We start from the raw sequence: 24,235 nt of genomic DNA, 5'->3' as shown, positions 1-24,235 counted from the left end.
TTCATCACTCTTTAGTTCTGCGGTCATCGGTTATATATAGTCATCTATCATCATATAACATTTATCTAAAGAACGGCCCTAGACGCTAATATCGCAACAAATGGAATGAAAAATGGAAAAGAAAACCCAAAAAATAACCTCCACGCTCACATTCGTCCAAGGAAAAAAGCACAGTATGCAAAAGAGGTAAAGAACGCAAAGCCGCAATAAAAGCGAACGAGAGAAGGTGACAATAAAATTCGTGAAGAATTTGTCCGTTGATCGACTTTCTGGGTCAATGAAGGATTACGGCGGAAGCGAACGCGCCTGTTCCGATAGTTTAGATACAGCCGTTTCGAAGTCGGCTGATAGCGTCTAAGACTCCTGTTGCTCTTAGGAAACCGGTATAACGGCGGCTCGATTTCAATTATGGGCGGCTGGGCGTGCCGTCTTTCGTCACACTCATAAAATGTCGCCAATTCTTCACGATCTTGTGGCCCTACTTGCAGTTGACTTAGGTCGCTGAAATAATTCATCACTGATCGAGCATTTTCCTTCCCCCAAAGAAAAGATGTTTCAACAGCAAACTCATGGCGAAGGCCCAGAATATGGCCGAATTCATGAGCGAGGATGTTTGCTAAGAAGCAGACATTGGACCGCTCCAGTGCCAATTCGTACACAGATAATTCGTCAGGTGAGTCGTTCGGAAAGAAAGCTCTGGCATAGACATCACGTCTGCAATTGTCTGACTGAGGGCAGAACTTTATTGCAAATGTAGCTTTCTCATCACGACCAACTTTCTCAAAGCGAACTCCGATATTTTGCCACATCGCAATTGCTTTTGTCGCTTCGCGCGCTACCAATCCTGCTTGTCGAGGATTTTGGAAAGTCTCCGTGCGAATGATATATTTCAGCACCGAGCCTTTCTTCCAGCGAGCTGCAAAGCCTTTGTCTTTGGATCCCACGCGAGCGTCTCTCTCTGCATCTTCTTGGGTAACACACACGCTGTAGCTAAGGGATAGCTCTTCTGGGGTACAAAAAGTCGCGGATTTTTGAGAATAGAGTCCAGCTAAAGTACATGTAGTGACTCCAATATCGGGACCAGCCGACAGAATTTGGGGTTGATCAACATCGTTATGTTTCAAATCAGTCCCACAGCCAGAACGCTTTTCCTTGGAGACCATGCAAGGAGCATGAGAAATAGATGTGAGAGTCTCTGGGTATCCCTCATAGCCTATGTTACTGGTGCTTGCATCATCAAAGGTAGATTTTGAGATGCTTGTTGATTTGGACGAGGTGTCGCCATAAGGCAGAGTTGGCTCCCAGACAGTGATGTTTTCTTCTTGAGACGGGCCAACACTTTGAAAGGATGATAAATAGTGATTTCCATTGTCGACTTCGTAGATACCGCTATTATCTACATGGGGCCACTGAGCTGGCTCATCTTGTAGGACAGCTTATGCAGAAGCTTGGGTCAGCATGCAACATCATGAAAAGGCAAAGACGATGACATACTGCATGGAGCTGTGTAGGATGCATCGAGCACTGCTTTTGCGTTTGAAGATATAAGGAAAGCACTCATCGTCTTTCGCAATTGTTTTGCTGTTTAAAAATGATTTAAAGGGAGCATTTGAGGAGAACATTTCTTTCATTTATATTTGTGAGACGACGCAGTCCCAAGATCCTCGCAGGCGCGGCCACGCCCGTCGACGACGATTTCATTGTGGACTCTTGCGGGGCTGTAAGGCCCCAGCGCTAAGGTCGCCGGTTCCCACAGTACGTCGCGCACAGTGCCTGCACCCTGAGTCGGCCCCGTCGCTCACGAATTGCCCTTTTTTGTGCCAAGCGGTCGACAAAAAAAGCGAGACCGCAAAATGAATATGCACTCACAAAACAGTAATAGGAGCACTAGTTGCGCACACACTGATCTTGACCCTTTGTGTACATAGTTACCATATTGTGTGTTCAAAATCTTTGCGGTCTCGCTTTTTTTGTCGACCGCTTGTGCCCCAACGGTCACTTGCTGAATCGGGGACCGCCCCCGTATTTCGAGGGATTGAGGTGAGCCAGACCGCACTGTGGGCAGGACTACATTTGACTGCAAGCTCGTTTCACAGTGGAGACGGAGTTATGATTGGCTTTTCCTCGCCTGAGCTGGAGGCTGTCGTTCCTTGAATTGTAGCCTCTACGGATATCGCCACGCCGGCACCTCACGTCCCCAGCCACTTTCCTCAGCTTGGATGTCTCACAAACCTCGCGTCAGCAGGGCGCGGATACAGTAGCAAAATCTGCGGAAAAAAAAAAAGGAGCTCGGGAATTCTCAAACAATCAGCACTCGTTTCTCAACGTCACGCACCATATTGACGCTGCTGCTACTATCGCTACCGCTGCTACTCACAAGGATATATAATACAGCAATAATACTTATCTACGTTATACATAGACTAACTGCCTTGTTGAGCTGTATTCGAGGTGCTGGATCACTTTTTCCATATAAAATGTAGCTGGAGTTTGTATACTTACCCACGTAATTCCCAAAAGACTCTTTGAGACTCTGGCTTTATGTTGGCGAATTGATCAGGTCCGCAAATGGGAATCTTGTCACGCACAAGTACTAGCTTGAGCGGATATATACGTTTGTTTCAATCCAACTGTATTACAAATGCCTCGGTGGCATTGCCTGGTTATCTAGGCTATAAAAATGAGTGTAGAGAAGTGAACCTATATAGATTGACGAGAATTGACAGCGATTCCTATCAGCCTCATTCTAATTACCAATTCATATTTAATCTGGCTTTCCTGTACCCCGCAGATCTGTTGTTACAGCCATGAGAGTAAGACTGTGACATATGGTCGCTATCCCATTTCGAGTTTTTTTTTCATCGCCATCCGATTTTTCTAAAATAAGAAAGAAAATGATCAGTACTTGCTGTAGCTGAGCCGTCACCCCGCGCCGTGTGCCATGCTGCTCCGTGTGATAAACAATGCTTGTTGAGAAGGCTAAAAGTGGAAGAAATTGATTTATCCGCACATCAATTCTCAGGGGCTGTTTATAGAGCAAACCCGCGTCCTGGTTGCCATTGAACTCTATGAGCATTCACCAACTGTCTTTCAGCGGGGGCGTAACATCAACTATCGGTAGGTCCTGGTAGTGTGCCCGGTCATACGCGTAAAAAGCCGCCAACTCTTCACGGTCCTGTTTACCGACCTGGAGTTTGCTTGGGTGATCAAAGTAATTCATAATGGATTGATGGTTCTCGCTTCCAAAGCGAACAGAAGGCGAAAACACCTCTGTTTTGAGAGCAAACTCATGGCGTAGGCCCAAGATGTGACCAAGCTCGTGAGCAAGAATATTAGCCAGGTAGCTGGAGGTCTCCAAAGCTTTACCATAGACAACCAAGCTGCCACCGCATTCCCCGGGGAAGAAAGACTTGGCGCACATGTTGGGATGGCTGTTGTGGCTTCTCTTAAACTTAATCTGAAAAGTAGCCGGGTCGGCGCGGCTGACCAGCTTAAAGCTCACATCCATGTCCCCCCCACATGGATATCGCCTCCGTCATCGCGGCAGCCACCAAGTCTGCCGCCCCGGGGGGTTTCAAAACTATCTGTACAAATGTTGTACAAGAGCTCTGAACCATTGTGCCAACGTGGTATTTGATGATCTTTCCCAATGCACAACGCAACGCAGCTGCGCATTTGGGTTATGCATTTCGGTCTCAGTTGCACCTTATTGTGCGAGTTCAAGTCTTGAAAGAGACCAGTGGATGCTTGAGCAGTAGAGCCAGCTAGTGCATTGTTGTTGCTGGTCTCGATTATCAATGGACGACTTTCAGGTTCGTGGCCGTCCTCCATCTTTGACGGATGGCCATTGCACAGATGTTTGTCGCCATTAGCTGGGCGCGACAAGTTGGACGTAACTCGCGGTGGCCCTGGCTCTCTTGCCGTGTGCTTTTGTTCACGAATCCTGCATTTATCGTCGCGTGTCACATCGATAAAGGCATCACTATTTTCAGCAGTGATGTTGGAGATTCTTGTTTCCCCTTCAGAGATCGAATAGCTGTATCTGCGAGACCGTTTACCACCAACGACATTGTTTGTGCCATCAAAACGGACTAAAGGCTGTGGGGGTGGCATGTCTTGTGAGATGTCTAAATGAAACAAACGATTTAGTGAGCCTGCAGTGGTCTGTATCAGACACCTATATCAGATGCTAGGACATACATTTTATCTTCGAGTTACTCGGCATTCGTGTCGCCTCTGTCTCTTCCTGCGAGACTGAATCGTAGTACTGGCAAGTAGCAGGTGCTAGGTGATGTCAAATGCTCAATATTACATGTGCCCATGTGCCGCTGCATCGAAGCCGTGGAGGTAGTAACTTGAGACTTATTCTTCGCTCTTTTTGGCCGATGATATCTAAAGGGCGGTCAGAAAAATTCACGACCCATTTCACAGGACGACCTTGGCCATTATATAAGACGCGGAAGCCTCTGTCTATATCAATCATCTTGACGGCAGCTCATTGCCGCTGCTCTTCGCGACCTGGTCAGTCATACATGAGAGCCGCCCAGTCGGTTCTGTATGTACCTGAGCACACTGCTAACAGGGGGGGCGCGTGAGCTGTCACATTCCCCAAATCTTTAAGTTCTGCTCTTTTCTTAGAAGCGATGGCTGAGAAACCGCGTGTGAACAGGGTGTTAGAGTCGACGGCTAGCGTCATCACATTGCAGGGAGCGTCGACAGCTACAGGAAGCGGACTTTTACAATCATGACTCGTCACAAATCGCCCTGAGGCTCCGTTTCGCTTGCCGGGAGGTTCGCGCCGGCCGCGATTAGCGTGGACTTTCGGCCTACTTTATACTGTACTACCCACTTACCTGGTCTACAGGGCACCGCTTGAGGGACTGACAGGTCATAACGCAATTAATATCCATCCTACCTCATCTTCTGGTGACGCTTCTTTTCTTTTTCTTGACACAGAGTGCTAACAGATGTTTCCACCCCCGTAAGCCTTTAGAGGCGTGAAAAAGTCGTCTAGAGGGGTGGCTAGAAGAAATCCCTTGAACAATCGGTGAACTACAGAAGGCACATCGATTTATACCTAAGTACCAGTAGGTACCTTACCTTAGGCACCTATGTGCCTGGTTGCCTAGGTATCGATACAAAGAAAAAAAATATGTAATTGTTGCAATAAGAAACGGGCCCCGCTCTAGTGAACGAGGTAGGCCCCCCTTATAGGAGAATTTGACTATTTCAACAGTAATCTAAGGCCATTTTAGAGGCCTATTCGACTCACTTATTCAACACTATACAATCCCATGATTATTAGAAATGCTTAATTTTCAGCTTCATTTGAGTATCCGCGGCATTAGATTTACTTGCGATCAAAGGCAACCCGGTCAAAAATAAATTAAAACTTTGTATGATATTCGTCATATAAAGTTCCAAGTGTAACGAAAGGAACTACAAAACCGGGTACATGTACTCACTTGAGTGTACTCGCTTGAGTGCATACCAGGTACCAACTGAAGCTTGGTACCTATATACTAGTAGTACTCTCAAAGCGGCCTTGCGATCGCCAATTCGCGATGCCCTCAATTTGCAAGTCGCGATGCCCGTAATGCGCTTCAATTATTTATGGTATTTTAGATTACGCACAGATATTATATAAATCCGTGTATTTTCTATATGAAGAAGGCATCCCCGTCATGCTTTACTCAATTGGGTTTGAATTCAGTCGCTGGATCCAACTGATAACAGTTTCGCCCCCGAATACGTGCTCCATCGACAGGATCAAAATTAACTACCAGATAGGTAGCGCGGTTTCAAAGTTGACATGGCGCGCTGACAACAAGTGTGATCCTGCGTGGTAGCAAGGGGGGTAAAGAAAACACTGCCAGTCTGCTCTATAAAATTGCGTGTAAAAGGCAATGTAATTTTTACCCCACATAAGTACAAGGTAATACAGTATACTACTCCCAACTCCGTGCCTTAGTAGGTACTTTAAAATTATATATATACCAGGTTCTATAGCATAGCATCTTAAGCAGATTTGACCAGGGATGGATCTCAACATTTACCTATATATAGACGCATTTGTAGCGGTAGAGGAGACTAAGAGGATACCTAGGTACCTACATACATACCTAGGTACCTACTAGTAGGCTCAAGGCAAAACCAAAATTCCTACGTGTACCTCAGTACTTGCATAAGAGGCCCTATACTCCTTACCTGCAAATTTCTCTTGCTCCGGCGGCACATAATACCTGGGTGGCCCACACAGCATCTTCCAAGAGTCTCATGAGTTAAATATAAATAATACAAATATACATCTAAGTTCAGGCAATGAATCTCCCCAAGGGGTCTGGTCAAATACCTATCTTTCATGTCCGTGGTTCCACTTTTGTTGCCCTTCGCAATTGCGCTGTGTCCTATACCTCAACTCAAGCGCGTTAGGTGATATTGGAGTCATTTCAGATGGTGGCGATTTGTGTAACATTGGATGAAGTGCCCGAAAAGAGCAGAACACAAAGACTAGACGAAGAGAGAAATTGGTGTCTATTCTATTCTAGATGATAATCACTAATCAAGTTAGATGACAACATTAAAGGTGGCTTACACTATGAACCTCGCAGTCACACCGGCAGCTATTAAGGTATACATGTACTCGCCTGATTACAGGTATACTACATATACCCCGGAGCTTTTTTCCGAGTAGGGTTGACATACACCTTAATTATCGGTGGACATAAATAAATGTAATGTATATGCATAGAGAATAGGTACCTAGGCATTTATTTATAGATGTCCGCTTATAGAGTAATTCGCTGAAGTATATTAGTCGTAATGATAGTGTAAAGCTAGTACAACTAGTTTGTTTTCTATCTTGTAATTTAATGTTAGCTGACTCAACATCCATAAAGAGGTGTTAAAGTTTCTTGATGCCGTCTTTTATGTAGAAACAGGTGCTAACGATTGCGCATGTGCCTACATGTATGTTGTTGATGCCGCATATGATTAGCAGATAAAGAGATGGAAGAGTGTTCCCCTCTTATTTGCAGTAGCTTTATGTAAAACATAAACGGCATTATCACAAACAATGACACTGTAACTTTCGGTATATGTACTTAGAGAAAAATTATTCGGCACTCTAGTTCTATTATCTAACACCCCAGCCACGAAGAAGTAGCATATGCTGGTGCTACTAATGCTACTAATGCTACCTCTGCATCAACATTACCGCCCGTAAATCGACTTGCTGGGGAAGCCTCCGCTACCCTTGTCTCTAGGCAAGGATTATGACGCTGATGATCGGCATGCGAACATGGCTGAGTTGACGTCCTCTAATGACAAGAAGAGAGATGTGAATTCAGCCGCCTATATACCCACTGCGTGGAGCCTGTCAGTAATTCTGTCCTGCAGTCGCAAATCTGTATAACCGTCTGGAAGTTGCAACAAGAAATTTGACGGCAAAGTTTTGCGGCCCTCGGCCCTCAACTGATGGTATAGCTTTTCCATTCGGGCCCGGTAGCTGCCCCAGGTACTACTGCTACCGCTGGTACTGTTAAGTACATATATATAACAACTACCTAGATAATTCTATATATATGCTAAATTGCTTTGCTAAGCTTTAAATAGAGCGCCGTAATGCAACTGGGATGCTGGATAACTCTCCCTCTTATTTCTGCTATCTCATTTTCTCCACTGCCTATACTACATGTATCTATCTGTTCAGAAGAATAGACCAAGCATCACGATTCTCACCGGACTGTACAATGACTCTGGAAGCCAAAGCATTAGTTCGGCTTGAAAATCTGGTGTTCCCTCCGTTGACGCTCCCCGCTATTACTGCATGAGCACCTTCACCTTTCGCCCTTCTTCAGCTGTCACGACCTGCGTTACTGTGCTGATTATGCTGTCACAGAATACCTAAGGCATGTAATCCATCAGGTGTGAATATCATCTATATCTCTCTAGTCTTGGGTTGCGTCTTCTTGGTATAGCAGCAGCAGAGACGCACTTCCCATGCCGTTGGTCTCGCTCTATGCGCTATCTCCGAAAGTATTGGCGTTTATCAAATGTTTTAGATTCCAACATGACACTAAGCAAGTTAATGAGTAAATTATTCTAGATACTGGGCAATAGTAAACAAGAGAATAAATAAATTGATGACGTGTGATTGTGGGAGCCTGAGTTGTAGACCAGGACAAACGTACATGTATCTTATTCGCTACGCGTATCAGCAGCTTCAAGCGGGGCTCAAGGTCTTGCGAAAATTACTAAGGCCAGCAAATCGATAAGACCCGCTGGTAATACAATTTCTTAAGAAATTTCATCGTCCAAAATGCTTCCTGTTCCTTTTCTCAACCATCATTTATTGTGTCGCATTGCCTCAGCAGTGCCACGCAAGAATCTCTACAGCGCAACATGCACTGCATTTTTCGTCGACCTGAGGCCTAAAGCTTTATCGAGCTTGAAAACTGGCTCGAATCGACGCGACGGTAGGGATTTTTCTTTTCCTTTTCTTTTCTTGTGATCCGCAGCATATCCATGCCAGCCACTCAGGCTTCCCACGAGTTTCTCTTCCAGGCACGCCGCGTCTTGCAGTTGTGCCTGGGGGGGGGGCTGGCGTATCGATTGCAGACGAGGTTATCTCTGATAATTCTCGCCTTCAGCGTTGCTGCAAGACAAACGGGCCATCATAGTCCATGCCGAATGAATTTTTCCATCAGTCGACGGCGTGGCTCCCAGCGCACCAACATTTTCCTACTCCAGGGCTACCCTTTGTTTCCATAGCGAGTTAAATACTAGACGCCCGTCTAATGACACAAAATAAGAAAGAAAATAATACAAGCCACTCTTGTTGTCCGTATCAACTGCTATCTCACTCTCCATCTGTTCTTTTGTCTTCGATGCATGAGGCTATACTGTATCTAACGTAGCAGCGTTTTCTGCCATGCCATCGTAGCTGGGCACAAAGTATGGAGACGACCAGAATGTGCCGCTTTCCCGATGCACACCTCTAGCGAACAATCGTCAGCTACGTCACTGCCGCTCTATGCATGCTTTATCGCCCGATTCCTCATATTGGCCAAAACTTGAAAGTACACGCATATGCCTCAACGCCAACTCTGTTTACCTCGCGATCCTCCTCATTTCGTGCATATTTATCACCTATGATCTTGTCTCATAGAGCGTTGCCTAGGATTTCTCCTAAAAGTCGTATCCTTCTTCGTACCTCGTTTTATACCGCTCGTCACTATTTGAATAGCCCGCAGAGTACCTGCTTAGTTGTAAACACACGCCGCTCTTCATCTTCATCCGCCATGGCTCCCGCCAAATCTTCCAAATTTGGAGACCTCCCGCTTAGCACAGTTGGCCCTCTTGACTGCGCTCTTACCGGAACAGCGCTCCTAACTAGCCCGACGTTCAACAAGGGATCTGCCTTCACACAAACGGAGCGTCGAGACTTTAAACTGACTGGGCTGCTCCCCGCGAATGAGCAGACTCTGGACCATCAGGCCGAGCGCGCGTACCAGCAATATCTGACCAGAAGCGACAACCTTGCCAAAAATACCTTTTTGACCTCGCTCAAGGACCAGAATGAGGTGCTGTATTTCAAGTTGCTGCTCAACCATCTCAAGGAAATGTTTAGTGTGGTGTATACTCCGACTGAGGGTGACGCGATTCAAAACTACTCAAGGCTTTTTCGGCGCCCTGAAGGCTGTTTCTTGGACATTAATCATCCTGAACGCGTGGAAAGCGACCTTGCGCTTTGGGGAACCCCGGATGATGTTGACTATATCTGCGTGACAGGTATGTTAACCTCTTCTAATGTCTTTCTTGCCTAACACTAGTAACTCATTTTCCAAGACGGCGAGGAAATTCTAGGGATTGGCGACCAGGTACATTTGGCCTTCTTCCACCAGGCATCAAAAAGAATTACACTAATAATGTCCCTCTGGGCTCTGTCATCTAGGGCGTAGGCGGCATTCTCATATCTGGAGCAAAGCTAACCCTCGCGTCCCTTTGCGCCGGTGTTCATCCCAGCCGCACTCTTCCAGTCGTCATAGACTGCGGCACTGATAATGAAGAACTCCTTAATGACGAGCTCTATCTCGGACTATGCCAGCGCCGGGTAAGAGGAAAGCAGTATGACGATTTCATCCAGACCTTTGTCGATGCTGCTCGAAAACTGTTTCCTCGAGCTTACATCCATTTCGAAGATTTTGGCTTAAGAAACGGTACGCATCAATACACACTCCACAACCATCACGTATTGTTTTCGTCTGGAAACTAATTTACCAAATTTGCAGCCAGGCGTTTGTTGGAGTTGTATCGCCCTACGATGGCCTGCTTCAATGACGATGTCCAAGGAACAGGCTGTGTGACGCTTGCAGCCATCATAGCTGCGCTGCATGCCAGCGGACAGAAACTCGGTGACATTCGGATGGTCGTTTTTGGCGCTGGGAGTGCTGGAGTTGGCATTGCAGATCAAGTCAGAGATGCTATTGCTACGGAGATGAAGATTGATCATGAGGAAGCTTCGCAGCATATTTGGCAAGTTTCATCTTATACACCGCGAGACCCCTTGCTAACAGCGTCATTAGGCTGATTGACAAGCCAGGCTTGTTGACATCCAAGCACGAGGTCTCAGATGCCCAGAAAATATACGCCAAAGATGCATCCGAGTGGAAAGATGATGGCAACGACCTCCTTTCAGTAGTGAAGCAAGTCAAGCCCAACATTCTCGTCGGAACATCCACCGTCCCTGGGGCTTTCACCGAAGAAATCATCAAGGCCATGCACGAAAACTCATCTCGGCCAATCATCTTCCCTCTTTCCAACCCAACTCGACTTCATGAAGCCAAGCCAGAGGACCTACTTAAGTGGACAAATGGCAAGGCTTTGGTCGCAACGGGATCTCCCTTTGATCCCGTCACCGGCCCTTGGGGTGAGGACGGAAAAGATATTACGATTGACATTGCCGAATGCAACAACTCAGTCGTCTTCCCCGGCATTGGCCTCGGCTGCATCCTCAGTCGAGCCAAGCTTCTCACCGACCGCATGCTCGTTGCGGCCGTGGAAGGCGTCGCATCGCTAAGTCCTGTTCTCAAGGACCCGACCGCGCCTCTCCTGCCAGATGTGGAAGAAGTGAGGGCCGTCAGTGTCCAGGTAGCCAAGAGCGTGATTCAGGCGGCAGTGGAAGAAGGTATGGCGACTGAAAAGAACATTCCGTCCAACGACCATGATCTCGAGGAGTGGATCAAGGAGCAGATGTGGAATCCAGAGTATCGCCCGCTGAAGCTTGTCAAGATGGAGGGCGCGACGAGAGCGGCCAAGGGTGAGCTTGGCAAAGCCATGCCGGGACTGTAGCACAGGATTATGAAGAGCAAAGGCAAGGGACATGGTAAAGATGCGGGTGCATCCGTAAAGTAAGCAGGCTATAGAGTACCAAGAGAATAGAATAGATGTGATGTGTATCAAATGCTTCGCTACAGTGTCTGCTTTGCGCAGACCTTCATACAACATACCAAAGAGTGTCTGAGAAAAATGATATATCAGAGAGCTAAGGAAAAGAGTGAGATAAACAATACCTGCCTTGGGTGCATTATCCTCACAAGTTTATCATGATGGGTTATATCATGGTATTGTCCAAGCATTATGATGGCATAGGCCATAGTATCATTACTCTGTGTCTTCATCAGACTCTTCCTCCTCCTCCTCTTCATCATCGTCATCGTCCTCTTTCTCTATCTTCACTTGGGAGTGGTTAACTCCAACCTGCATACGTCTAGCGACATACCACTGGGCTACAATGCCAACAGACAACGAAAGAGAGTCCTTCACCCAGCCGGCCACCCACTCTCTAGGGTCAAGCTCGCCAGTCTCAACAACGCTCCGGATATCCTCATGGACACGATTATGCAGGGATTCTTCGTCTCCAGATTCGGGCGTCATAGGACGAGGAGCCTCAAGCCAACGAGCCCATTTGGCGGGGAAAGGTTGGCTGATGGTCGCATACTCGATTTCATGGACCGGGTCGACAATGAAAATGGCAAACCTAAACTCTTCCTCGTTCTCCTCTTCCGCCTCATCAGACTCTTTCTTCTCCTTTTCTTCGGCGGCAGTTCGACCGAAAAGGGTCTTGTCCTGATCAGTGACAATGGCTTGAACAGACAAGAACAAATCCGAGGTGCGAATAGCACCAGGCTCGCCGTCACCCGATCTTGCCTCCGCCCTCACAGCGTCGATGCCTCCCCGCGAAGCAAAGTACTCAGTCGCAAACGACTCTGCATTAACACGGCAAAGCTTTGTGCCCTCAACAAGGCCTTTCACCACGCCCAGTTCTCGAGGCTGGTCAACTTGTCTCCACCAAGGGCCGTAGTCCCAGCCGGCAGCGCTGTCGCGAGACCGCGGGTGGCTGCTTTCATGACCCCTCTGGACAACGTGGAGCTCACCGCCCTCCACCTGCTGCATAACATCGGAGAAGACTTCGTAGATGAGAGGATCGAGAGACGGGTATCCAACCAGATCATGGGTAATATGAATGAGGAGGCGCTCGTGAGAGCCAATAGGAGGAGCAATGGTGTTGATAATGTTGGATAGGGTTGGCAGTGCACGGTTGCGAATCTCGTCGCCTGTAGACAAGAGTTTTAGTCGCTGCGTCATGTTGCGCATAGAGAAGCTCGCAACTTACCATAGCTCTTCAACACATTCACATCAATACCGCTTCCCAGGCCTTTGACCTGCTCTGCCCACTTCTTTGCCTCTTCGTTCTGCTGGATCTGGCTGTACGCAGCCTCAGCCTGCTTCATGACCCCGGTCGCGGTCGACAGGATCCCACCCCACCACCCTCCTCCGGCTTGCTGAGGCGGCGCCTGTTCCACCGGTCCCCTCCTCTCCGACTCATGGAGCTCGGAGCTCGTGGCGCTGGGGGTGAAGGTGGCCCTGAGGCTCCGCGAGCTGTCGGTGGACTTGCGCGCAGCAGAGGCCTTGTCGTCGCCAATGGGAGGGGTTGCCGTCGAGCGTCGCGCAATCGTCTCCTTCAGACGGGGTGTGTGTGGGCGAGACGCGGGCTGGGGAGCAAGCTCCGATTCGAGGTCGGCGAGGATATCGTCATTGCCAATTGCTTTGGCGGCGGCCGAGGTGGGCTTCTTGGACGGCTTCTTGGCCTTGGAGTCGTGGCCAATGCCCGAGAAGAGCTCGTCGAGATTGTCGTCGGCGGGCGCTGCCTTTGATTTCTTGGAGGCCATGGCGCTATGCGAGGGGTTCTTTGTCTATCCGGACTGGATGGATTCTATGCAGCTGGATGGGTTGATTCATTCACCGCTGCCAGACCGAAATGTTTGTGGCTGCGCAGTGTTTGCTGCTTGGAGCTACCTTGCTTGGGAGGATTATGGCCGATACGAGCACGGGGGTGATAGCGTGGTATGCAGCGGTGGGGTAAGTCGTTGCAGGTGGTGACGATATACGCAGTACAGCAAGAGACTTTGAAACAGTCAGCAAGATAAGCTCAGGAAGTAGTACTTGTATGTACTGCAAGCTAGTTCAATTAAAGCTTACACTTGATTGACAGAGAGTGGAATAGATGCACAATAACGTTTTACAGCAAGCTTCAGTTCCTGGCAGAGCCAGACGGTTGTGGGAGGGAAAGGACAAGAAACAAAACAAGGCGCTGGAGAGGAATGATACAGCGGCGGATCTGCGTTGGCGGGAACATTCGCGCAAAGTCACAGCAGATTCAGCGGGTCTTGCAGCGGGCTAGCGCGCCATAGGGCCTTATTTGCTGCAGCGGCTCCTATGGCAGAGTGTCTCTCAACCTGGAGAGAATAGAACGAGTGGTGTTAGTGCTGCTTTTGGCTTTGTAGAGGGAGCCAAAGCGCGCTAATCGGCGCCCAAGGCACCTAACAATCCTCATCTGCAAAATCACGTGCATGATGTCAATCATTCAAACGGAAAAAAGGGTGCAAGTACCCAGTACCCACTAGCAGCTGTTTGTGTAAACGGAGCGATGCTGGCGCTGCCCCTTGAGCGTGTCTCCAAGTCATCGTCCCCAGCCCGTGTTGTGCGTTCATTCCCTGCCGGATCTTTTAAACTCTGTAGGCCTAGATTCTTTGAAGATAAAAAGCAAGCTTTGCGTTTGTGATACGCGGGCGATGGCGCTCCGCCTGGACCGGAAAAGGCAGTTTGTGAATAGGCGCTGATTGGATGGACCAACCCCGGATGGGACTCTTTGCTTTTTTTTTTTTAGCAGCAGTGCATGTACTGAATACTTTCCGTAGTGGGTGGTGCGCTGGCCACTTCCAAGTGCGCGGGAGGTACGTACCGGGGGCGCTGGCCAGTCACAGCGCAGCATGGCCTGCCAGGCTTATTCGATCCACGACAGTTCTGAGAAAAAGACTCCTGGGAGAGCACTGACAGCGTGGAAAAAGGCTGCCCTCAGAAATCTCTGATATTCAGCTCACCGCGGCATCATCGCAGCAGCGGGCGGCGGGTCTTATTTTGTCTGCCTATTGTCCCTGATGTGCGTCTTTTGCCGCAGCTGATTGTCGATTGCTATTGTTGCTTTGTTGGCAGGAGGAAAAACCTGCTCGCTCCGGCCGGCACGTCACGCTTCATTCGCCTCTCACTCTTGATACAAAGCATCGCCATCAACACTTTGACAGGCCTCTTTCACTCTCTCCCCCTCATCATCGCAGAATCTCCTTCTTCTACGCCTTCTCTCTTCCATAAAACTCTCCGCTCATCTTTTACGGGATTGCCCTGACTTGGCAGACACCATCTCATCTACACTGCCTGTTGTCCTCTTACACCCCTTTAAAGAACCTTTCTTGTTTCCACCACAGGCTGCGGCCTGGCAATCATGGACCGCGCTCGCCGCCCAACAACAAATCGCCGCAAGCCTCAGGGAGTTTCTTCGTCTCCTGCGTCTGGCTCAGACGCTTCGTTTGAGCGCAATCAGTCGTCCGCCAGTCCCATCATGACGCATGCCACTAACACTCCACAAACCGCACAGCAAAACCGGCGCGCCCAAAAGCCTCTTCAGCCCGCCTTCACTTTCTCAACGCCAGGACCAACCACCCGGCCTTTGAATCTGAGAAAGAGGTCAAAGACCATGGATGACTACAACATGGCCGAGGAAGATTATGAAAACGACAGTCCCAAAAAGGGCGGTCACAGCCTACGCAAACGCGCGCGTGTTGACTACACGTTTGAGCAGATTGACGACGACATTGACTTTTCAAGCGCCATTTCAGGCCCAGCATCAGCATCAGCCTCTGCCTCTGCGCCTCGTAATAGGAGACGAAGGCCGGACAGCAACAGCTACGATTCTGAGGATCTCTACAGTTCTGGACTCAAGAGGCGAGGCGCCTCTGTTGATGCTGACACGCCGTCCAGCCGGCGCCGCAATCCCGCCAGGAAGACGTCCGAGGCGAGAGCCTACAAGGACGAGTTTGACGACGACGAAAACGACGTCCAGGACACCATTGAGGTGGGCGTGCTGTATTCCGACTCTGACAAGTCCGACAGCGCTCACATGGACATCTCCAATGCTTCGTCGACGGACCTGTCCGTTGATGCCCCACAAAAACCTACACCAGCCCTTTCAGGCTCTCAGCACCACGACGGCGACCTCAAGTCTGCCGACCATGCCGCGGCGCAGGCCTCAGCAGATGCGGATGTGAAGCAGCCTGTTTATCCGACTGCCAATGCCGCTGGTTCTGCTGCTGATTCCGCTGCCGGCTCTGCTGCCGGCTCTGCTACTGGCCCTGCCTCTGCTTCTGCGGCCGCTGACACCAACATGCCCCAGCAGCAGTCTGGCCGTGCGAGTCTACCCGATTCGGCCGCACCAGCCTCACCCACTGAGAACCCGGCTGAGCCACAGCCCAAGCTTCACGAAGCCGACGCCACACGCACTTTTAGCGACGACATGGCGGCACCACCTGAAAGCTACGCGGATGAGCTCAAGTCTCCACGCAGCAGCACGCCGCAGACGCAGACGCAGACGCAGACTTCTGGCAGCATCGTCAACAAGAATGATCGCGAGGCAGAGCCCGGTGTGCAGCCTGTGCAGATGCCGTCCTCGCCTTCCACTCCGCCGCCGGCAATGCATGCGACCGCAGAGGCCAATAACACGGCCTTGACACATGCGGCTGAGAATGACACTCCCGCTGAAGAAACTGCAAGTGTCAAGCCTCTTAACCAACTTCCCGAAAAGGCAATTCCACAGGAAAACCCTGAGGCACCACCAGAAAGCGACTCACTTCCGCAGCCGCAGCCTCAGTCTCAGCAAGAGTCCCAGGCCCAGCCTCAACCACAAGAGCCGCCATATTATCCGTCGGCAGCAGCGCACTTGATTACACTCACGGCGCCATCCGTGCCGCAGCCCAAAACTCAGGTACAGGTACAGGCGGAAGAGGCACCTAAGGAGCAGACTCCGGAGCAAGACTCCAAAGCGCCCAGCCCTCCTCCCATCACAGTCACTGCCCCAGCCAAGGACGAAGCCGATGGCACCCCGGCCTCTCCATCAATCTCTGCTCTCGGCTCCACGACATTGGACGCATCCCAGTCAACGAGCACTGACACCACATGCGCCGAGCCACGCGTGTCATTGCCCGCGGACGGTGCCGACGCTGCTGTCAGCCCACCATTACCAGAGATCCAAGTCCAGATTGAAGCCACAGCCATGAAGCCTGCAGATCAAGCGCCGCCATCCCAGCCCTCTGAGCGAGGCCCGTTTAAGCCACAGCCTCGACCTGAAGGCCGGTGGGCTCACCTAACTCCATATATCGATGGAGAGTATGTCGCGTATCCTGAAAGGAAAGCTCAGCAAGAGGACGAAGTCACTACCAGCGAGGACCAAACTGCTGATGATCGAGAGGCCAATGACATGGAGCCAATGGTCGATGACAACGACGACATTCCGGATGCTGCCGGGATCGAGGCACCCACGCCCGCTCTCAATACGCCCTTACGGGGCTCTCCTATGCCCGATTCAATCGACCCCACTGCCTCTAATTCTCCGGCCGCTGGTGGAGATGATGGCGACGACGTTGATGTTACTGAAGAGCCGCCCGAACGTAGTCGGTCATTCCGCTATCGCAAGCTCAGAGATCCCAACGAATACCTTGCCGCCCTTGAGAATTTCGAGGATATGTCGACAGAAGATCTTTACGAGGTCTTGGAGTCCATCAACATTTCACTTGTTCAATGGCAAACCGAATGGAACGGATTAGGCAAGATTGTCGATGACTACGAAAACTCGCTCCGCCGGCGCGTAGCAGACGTCAAATATGAGTCTCGAACACGCAACTTCCACCAGCATGGCGTCAATTACGAAGAACCTGAATTTGTTGTAAAGGGATACAGGTCCAAGGACAGAGAGGGCATGACTGAGACTCGCTACCTGCAAAACCAGGATCGAATTATGGCAGCCGCTTATGGATTTGAGTATGACCCACATCCATCCAAGATTGGCCGCCAGAACCCAGAGACACAGCAAGCAGGAATCATGACCAGGGGTCGTTCCCTGCGCAATCAGCCAAAGCCCACAGCCAAGGCGACAGAGGCAGACGAAGTCACTGGCAAGCGACAACGGAAGCCCGTTCAACTGTTCGATCCGGCAACACAGGATGTTAGTCGCAGCTCAACACCCGTCCCAACCACCAGACCCAGACGGCGTAGGACTGCCAATGCCGATAACGATGAAAGTCAGGTCCTCTTTGCCGCTAGTTTCAACAGCGAGGCCATCTCTGAGGACGAGGGTGGAGACGGCAGGAAGAGACGCAATCGTGCAGCACGGCCCAAGACGAATGTCCCCAGCATCGTCGAAGAGCTCGTACCTGCTCCTCCAAGCGAAGATTCCTCTGTGCGCGATACACCATCAAGATCGGGCCGTAACAAGCGAGTCAAGCAGGCCCCCAAGTACGACGAGGATCCACTAGGCTACCACTTTGTTGAAGAAGAGCCGCCCAAGCGTCGCCATCTGTTGACTCTCAAGATCCCCAAGGGCAAGAACATCAGTGAGCCGTCTTCGGCAATTACAGACAATGGCGACTCGCGGCCTTCGACAGCCGACTCGGATTCCACTTCGCACACTGCCGAGTCGTCGTATTCATTCCGCCCCAAGCGACAGAAGCGATTCCGCGACGACGCCGAAGAGAGCGAGGAAGCCTCTCAAGCTCCCACAAAGAAGAGGAACAAGCGCATCAACGTTGCTCCCCCGATCGGAGGAGAAGAGTTCCCTCCTATCTTGCCAGAAATGCTCGAGCCAGAAGCAGCACTAGGGCCCAATCGCAAGATTCAGAAGATCAAAGTTGTTCGTACTACACCGGCGAGCCGCAAGGGCACGCCATCGTCGCTGCCCAACGGTGAAGAAGCTGAGGAGGCACCAAAGGACTACAAGAACATGACCAAGTCAGAGAAGATGTCAGCATCCATGAAGAGTAAGTATCACGCTGTTGGACCGCGCTACGTGTATTGTCGCATTCAGCTCGCTAACAAACTATTTCAGGTCGCTGGGCCAATGGCAACATGGCTGGTGCTGTGGAGAAGCGAAAGGCGACACTCGCTGCGAAAAAGGCCGCGCAGGCCGCGGCCGAGCAGAGGGTTGGGCTCATCGCCCCCAAGCCCAAGATGAAGACGGCCAAGAAGGAGCCGGTTGAGCACAGTCAGATGCCGCCGCCCTTTGCCCCTCAGCAACCACCGCAGCACTTGCATGGAATGGGATACCCATATCCTCCATCATAGATTGATATCGTTTGCGATCTAGCCAAAGGAGAGGCGAACATATGACTCGGCTTAAAGAAGCCAAAACAAAAAGGAAAGCTCAGGTCTTATCTTACAGCATCATATTTGCTTGTTCGATGTTTATACCACCGCCTTTTTCCTCACCGCGGGGATGAGCTTTTTTAAATCTCAATCCGCCACTAACAATTCATGTATCATACTTGGGCGTCGGACCGTGTTTGTGTATTGCCAATAGAATTGGCAAAGGCAACTTGCACACACCAAAACGAGTACATACATACTTGAACCAAAAAAAAGACAACAATTATTAATCATCCAGGGGAGGGAGGGAGGAAGGAATGGGGACGTTATAATTGTGGGAGGAGCGTTAAAGAACTGGGAAACGCTGCGTTTGGACATTTGTATATGATTACTTTTCGTTTCTCTTTCTCTTGTCGTTTTCTTTTTCTTTTCTTTCTGTTTTTCTTTTTTCTTTTTCAGCATTGGGACTGGCTTTACAGAAAAAAAGCATACAGCTGACTGGTCAGCCCTCGGCGTTGGCGGCTTCCCCCCAAGAATGGTGGTTTTTATATACAGAGGGAAATACTACGTTTTTTTTCTCTTTAAACCTTTTTCTTGCCTGTTATTATTTTCTTGCTTCTTTCTGTTTCTTTTCCTCGTCTGCATCAAGTATATAGGACAGGATCACACGCACAGCTTGTTTTTGAGCAAAAACACGGATAAATGGTGGTAGGCTGGACGACGCTTCTTGTTTTTTTCAAGAGCATGCTGGTGGATGTAGCTATTTTTCTTGGTTTTAATAAAACACTTCTCGAATTGTTAAATAAATCTCTTGTCTTGTGGTTTATGTTTGACTGTGGTGACTTATTAATTACTGGTAACACGATAGAGAAGCGGTGCTTACTCAACGTACAAACAGTTCGATTATCTGATATCAAAGAGACATAAAAGAGTACGTCCACAAGTATAAAAAGCATTCACTTCTAAAAATCTTCTTTCTCTTACAATCCTTTTTTTTTTTCTCAGATAGAGTAAACTGACAGATCGTACTGCTTCTTATGATGACTCTTTGCTTGAATATTCATGTAGGGTAATTAGCGGCCACATCTATTAGCGTGTACCCTGATTCTGAGAATTTCCTAGATTGCCTAGATGGGCCAGGCGGACGAATCGATTTGTGGGTCTTTGGTAGTGTCTCAAATTTTGGCTATAGCAAGAGGGTGATCACAAGCAATTCTGCAGGATTATGCCGACCTTTCAAAGCCGGAGAATTGGAAAGCGGTGGTCTTAGCAGTCATTTCTTTTCAATAGCCGCAAGGGCCGATGATTACGTTCTAGTACTGAAGGGGGAAAAAGCACCATGACAAGTTGTTTCACTCGGCACTGTTTGAAGAAAACGTAGGACTTGGATATTTTTTTCTTTGTCCGTTTGATGCGATACCTGATATTGAATCATCCTTACACGCCGCAACCGAAATGCAAGAGCCTGCCAATCCAGCGACTTTACTTTCCCGTTTCCTCCCCCTCCCATTCTTTCCCCCCCGAGTCAAAATAAAAAAAAGAAGAACTCCGGAAGGGTGGGAAAATAAGAGGCAGAAAAAAAATATTTCCACGCTTCTATAAGATCGCATCGGCGGGGGGGGGACTTGTTCATTTATGTCTTTTTTTCTTTCTTCCTCTGTCTCCACTGTATAAAGTAAAACCTCCCTCCTTCGTAACAACCTCTTACATGACGACACCGGAGTTGCTGGCAATACGCTGGAGAAGAAAATGTTAGGATATGTGGATTCTCGAAAAAGAAAAAGGTAGCACTTACGGGCCACAGCTCAGCAGCCTCCTTGCCGACGGGGCCAGTGATGGCAGAGCCCTTCATCTCACCCTTGGGGTTGACGATCTGCAAAGTTGAATTAGCCCATGTCACAGCATCGAATTGGCGAATGGTTTCGAATGGCGCCTCCAGCCTCATAGTGAAGCAAAAAGACCACCACTCGAACCGCATCTTTCAGGGTACACGTACGACACCAGCGTTGTCCTCGAAGTACAGGAAGACACCGTCGAATCGCTTCCAGGGCTTGGCCTGTCGGACGATGACAGCGGGGTGGACCTTCTTTCGCAGCTCAGGCTTTCCCTTCTTGACGGTGGCCATGACCATGTCACCGACACCACCGGCGGGGAGACGGTTCAGACGAGCACCGATACCCTTGACGGAGATGATGTACAGGTTACGAGCACCTGAGTTGTCGGCGCAGTTCATGACGGCACCCACGGGAAGACCCAGGGTCATCTTGAGCTTGCCACCAGGGGCACCACGGCTGTATGGCACATTGTTGTCAGTCCACGGGTTCTCTTCGACAGGCTGATCGTGTGCAGTTTTCTCGGTTCTCCTCTCTTATTTCGCAATTCCTCGACAAGGGATCATCAAAAGACTGGTGCCGGCAGGAGCAAAGGCCAAACTGGCTCTCCCAATCGTCTTCGGTTCGTAATTGCATTTTGGCGTTTTGGCGCGAACTCGATTCGTTAAAAAGTTGGCAAAAGTTTTGGAACTCGTCGGTGCATAGAGTAAACGCCCAAAAATTCGTTCAGATTGTCTCATCGTTGAGGGACAAAATCCATCCACAATATCCTCCTCTTGCCCGGCTTCTCTTCCAGTGATTTTGTTGACCTCGTCGGGGAATTTGCGAAAGAAAGAGAGGAGGAACGAATATCCTGCTGCACGTTAAGATCAACTTACGATTGCTTGGCCATTGTATCGGAGGGTTTGGGGGCGTTGAAGTCGTGAGAAACGTGGAGTCGCGAATTGCCGTCGTCAAGCTGCGTTTGGAAATTTTCCTTCACTCAGTACCTAGGTCTTAGAAGCCCTAAAACAAGTTGTGGCTCTCCGCACGTGACTTATCCGGAACTGGTAGCGGAAATACGTACCTAGTAGGGTAGCGGCGATATATCCGCTCTTTTCTACGCCAATGATGGAGCTTTGCGGAAACTTGGGACCCCGCTCTTTTCTTCTCTGCTTTACAAGTACATCAGGCTATTATCCCACGCTCGACTGGGCACGGCGGTGACGATGCGGTGCTGTTTGACATGTGGTGGCTGCTGATTGTGCCAATTGACGATGCTAATGCGACATGATACAGATAACAGGCAATCAGATACGATTATGGGACACCAAGTCAATTTCCGGCTGCTGATCAGCCGGCGCCTAACTAAAACATGTGCGAAATTACACAACTTTGGAAAAGAGGATACAAGACCGATGACCTTCTTTGAACATTCGCAGAAAGAACCAGACATCAGTCAAAAGATGCGGCTCTGCGGCTCTGCGGCTCTGGTACCCAACGCATTTTGCCATCGGCTCTGAGTACCACGTGTCATTCAGTCTAACAGATGGCATCTAGTTCCCATCCCCAGGGTTGACAATTTCCCAAGTCCCGGTATCTGAGATGGGTGAATTGTTTGCTGCCGCTGCGTTGGTCTCTGGCTGTCCCACTGCAGTGGGCGTGCCTTCATTGGCGCCCTCGTTGTTGTTATCATTGTTGCTGATTACCATCAACTTGTATGGGAGGTCGCCATCGTCATCTTGGATATATGTCTTCATGGCAGGACTGCTGACACATCAACAAGAGATCAGCTCAAGGCACGGCATACTTACGGATACTTTTTTGCTTCGTCAGACATGTTGAAGGATTATTACGATGAGTGTAGTCTTTTTGAGGATGGACCAGTGGAAATCTGCTTTTGGAGCATATATCATGAAGATGGCTCTCACGCCGGGGAAGCATCATCTTCTTAAATCTCCCTTTTCCGGCTGATGGCCCATACATCCAAGAGAGACACGCATCTCAATTGCTACCCCAACTGCCACTCTCTTCTTCAGGCTCAAATCATCAAGACATGGTGGCCAGCATTGTCGCCAATGACACTGCAACACATCTCCGCATGCGGCTCTGTTCAAGCACCATGACTTACTATTCTCTGCCCTTCCAACTTGACCAAGGCACGTGGCCACGCTCAATTCAAGTCGGTCAATACGGAACGTTTGTAATGTGTGTATCAACCATCATTACGGCCAATGAGTGAGACGACTTGACCTGCGCGATTGCTGTCGGTGCTGGGTATCTGCATATGGTGTGCATTGAATGAGGTCATCTCGGTCAGTACGCTTGGACGTATCTGGCCTCTCGAGTCTTCATGATTTTGCATAGCACACACAATTGGATTCACGTAGAATCTGCACCCGACCGGTGAGATGAATGATGCAGCCATACCTGCATGACGCGCGGTAAGCGCCCAAATGTCTCCAGGCCTGCGAAGTGCAGCGCAGCACGCATGCATCACCTCGCTTAAGCCCGTTCTTTATCGATGCAGTTTGGAAGCCAATCTGGTGGGCATAAGCTGGAAAATCTTATCAGGACGTGGTTGGCGGCCATGTTTCGCCTAGCGCCTGTTGGAAGGGCATCGATTCTATTCTTGTTATACAAGTATGCGCTGAGCGTTGCTGGGAGAAGGGAACCAACATTGTTTGCGGTCTCTGCGCCAAGATCCAACTGATGGGCCGTCTTTTTAGATGCAGTTGGGCCAAGCTGTTTTTTTTTTCCCGGTCTCGGAAACATGTTGGCTGTTATAATGATGCTATTGTTGCCATGCTAGCGCTGTATGATTCTGCAGCCGTGCAACTGTGCCGCAAACCTGAGCTGCGATGTTTCTGGGTCTTTGCCTGATTCGTCATCCCCCACCACGTGCGGGGTGATTCTGGTGGCGCAGTGGATCGAGCTCTAATAAACGATTCGATGGCCTGGTTCCCAGCGCCTCGGGCTCAGAAGCCAGGCGACAGGGTGGCATTGAAATCCTGATACCTACTTTGTAAGCCTCCATATATCGATTTGGCGAAGACGCACTCGGTACGACATTGGGCATTATTCGCAAAGTACGTAGTCACCCGAATTGGTACCCAGAAAGAGGAGTAATGAAAGTTCAATGGCGAATCCTCCCACAGCCTTCTTCGACCACCATGTAAGATAAAATCAGCCGATGTTGAATTCGCCTCAACAAGCAGCTACAACTCCCTGACGGCGATGTAAGCTCGGACAAGAACATGTCTTGTTACTCGATGGCGCCTGGAATGAATTTTCTGAACTCTTCGAGCGTCCATTTTCACCGACGTCAGACGGGTAATTACAAAGCTTTCCAAGTTGTTCGATTCTTACAAGCTGAAAAGCGCACCTGGATCGAGGTGACGTGCTCTTGGCGCAGAAGTTAAATCACGGAAGCGGTAAAAGGTGGGGGCCGGCGCCGAACGCCGTCTTATCGAAACTCGTCCGACTGTTTGTGAGCTGAATCCACTCGGAAATAAAGAAGCTTTGGGGAATATTTAATTCCCTGCGTGTCTTTGTAAGTGTGTACTGTACATCAGCAAAGTCCATATGATGGTATATACACGCCAAGAGCCGCCACCAAAGAGGAAATTCGTCTAGTCCGGGAATTCGATCCCAGAAACAGGATCCCGGTCAAT

The 24,235-nt window shown here is 49.5% G+C and overlaps 7 protein-coding genes across 7 annotated transcripts; 3 read left to right on the top strand and 4 right to left on the bottom strand.

Moving 5' to 3' along the window:
- Window positions 1–146: 146 nt before the first annotated feature.
- TrAtP1_005948 (uncharacterized protein) lies at window positions 147–1,561 on the bottom strand (the record flags this gene model as incomplete). The annotated part of the gene is made up of 2 exons (XM_066112923.1): window positions 147–1,435; window positions 1,495–1,561. 2 exons carry the CDS (start codon window positions 1,559–1,561, stop codon window positions 147–149), a joined length of 1,356 nt encoding a protein of 451 aa, XP_065969009.1.
- A 1,066-nt stretch (window positions 1,562–2,627) lies between these two features.
- Window positions 2,628–3,608, bottom strand: TrAtP1_005947 (uncharacterized protein). The gene has a single exon (XM_066112922.1). It carries the CDS (start codon window positions 3,506–3,508, stop codon window positions 3,077–3,079), a length of 432 nt encoding a protein of 143 aa, XP_065969008.1. The 5' UTR covers window positions 3,509–3,608; the 3' UTR covers window positions 2,628–3,076.
- Window positions 3,609–8,453: 4,845 nt separating this feature from the next.
- On the top strand, window positions 8,454–11,450 carry TrAtP1_005946 (uncharacterized protein). The gene is made up of 6 exons (XM_014082621.2): window positions 8,454–8,477; window positions 8,945–9,792; window positions 9,850–9,881; window positions 9,956–10,220; window positions 10,293–10,536; window positions 10,587–11,450. The coding sequence occupies exons 2-6, from the start codon at window positions 9,039–9,041 to the stop codon at window positions 11,350–11,352; spliced, it is 2,061 nt and encodes a 686-aa protein (XP_013938096.2). The 5' UTR covers window positions 8,454–8,477; window positions 8,945–9,038; the 3' UTR covers window positions 11,353–11,450.
- Window positions 11,451–13,834, bottom strand: TrAtP1_005945 (uncharacterized protein). Its single transcript, XM_014082620.2, has 3 exons — window positions 13,543–13,834; window positions 12,677–13,467; window positions 11,451–12,617 (listed from the first exon to the last, which is right to left on the bottom strand). Exons 2-3 carry the CDS (start codon window positions 13,230–13,232, stop codon window positions 11,665–11,667), a joined length of 1,509 nt encoding a protein of 502 aa, XP_013938095.2. The 5' UTR covers window positions 13,233–13,467; window positions 13,543–13,834; the 3' UTR covers window positions 11,451–11,664.
- Window positions 13,835–14,401: 567 nt separating this feature from the next.
- TrAtP1_005944 (uncharacterized protein) lies at window positions 14,402–19,542 on the top strand. Its single transcript, XM_066112921.1, has 2 exons — window positions 14,402–18,425; window positions 18,494–19,542. The coding sequence occupies exons 1-2, from the start codon at window positions 14,843–14,845 to the stop codon at window positions 18,727–18,729; spliced, it is 3,819 nt and encodes a 1,272-aa protein (XP_065969007.1). The 5' UTR covers window positions 14,402–14,842; the 3' UTR covers window positions 18,730–19,542.
- A 521-nt stretch (window positions 19,543–20,063) lies between these two features.
- On the bottom strand, window positions 20,064–21,537 carry TrAtP1_005943 (60S ribosomal protein uL14). The gene is made up of 4 exons (XM_014082618.2): window positions 21,461–21,537; window positions 20,747–21,041; window positions 20,546–20,623; window positions 20,064–20,487 (listed from the first exon to the last, which is right to left on the bottom strand). The coding sequence occupies exons 1-4, from the start codon at window positions 21,472–21,474 to the stop codon at window positions 20,455–20,457; spliced, it is 420 nt and encodes a 139-aa protein (XP_013938093.1). The 5' UTR covers window positions 21,475–21,537; the 3' UTR covers window positions 20,064–20,454.
- A 301-nt stretch (window positions 21,538–21,838) lies between these two features.
- TrAtP1_005942 (uncharacterized protein) lies at window positions 21,839–22,516 on the top strand (the record flags this gene model as incomplete). The annotated part of the gene is made up of 3 exons (XM_066112920.1): window positions 21,839–22,054; window positions 22,122–22,279; window positions 22,348–22,516. 3 exons carry the CDS (start codon window positions 21,839–21,841, stop codon window positions 22,514–22,516), a joined length of 543 nt encoding a protein of 180 aa, XP_065969006.1.
- Between the last annotated feature and the right edge of the window lie 1,719 nt (window positions 22,517–24,235).

Source organism: Trichoderma atroviride, chromosome 3, assembly GCF_020647795.1.
Source record: "Trichoderma atroviride chromosome 3, complete sequence".
In the NCBI taxonomy this organism is placed as follows: Eukaryota; Fungi; Ascomycota; class Sordariomycetes; order Hypocreales; family Hypocreaceae; genus Trichoderma; species Trichoderma atroviride.
The sequence above is the reverse complement of the archived record's forward strand: the minus strand, read 5'-3'. Positions and strand labels throughout refer to the sequence as shown.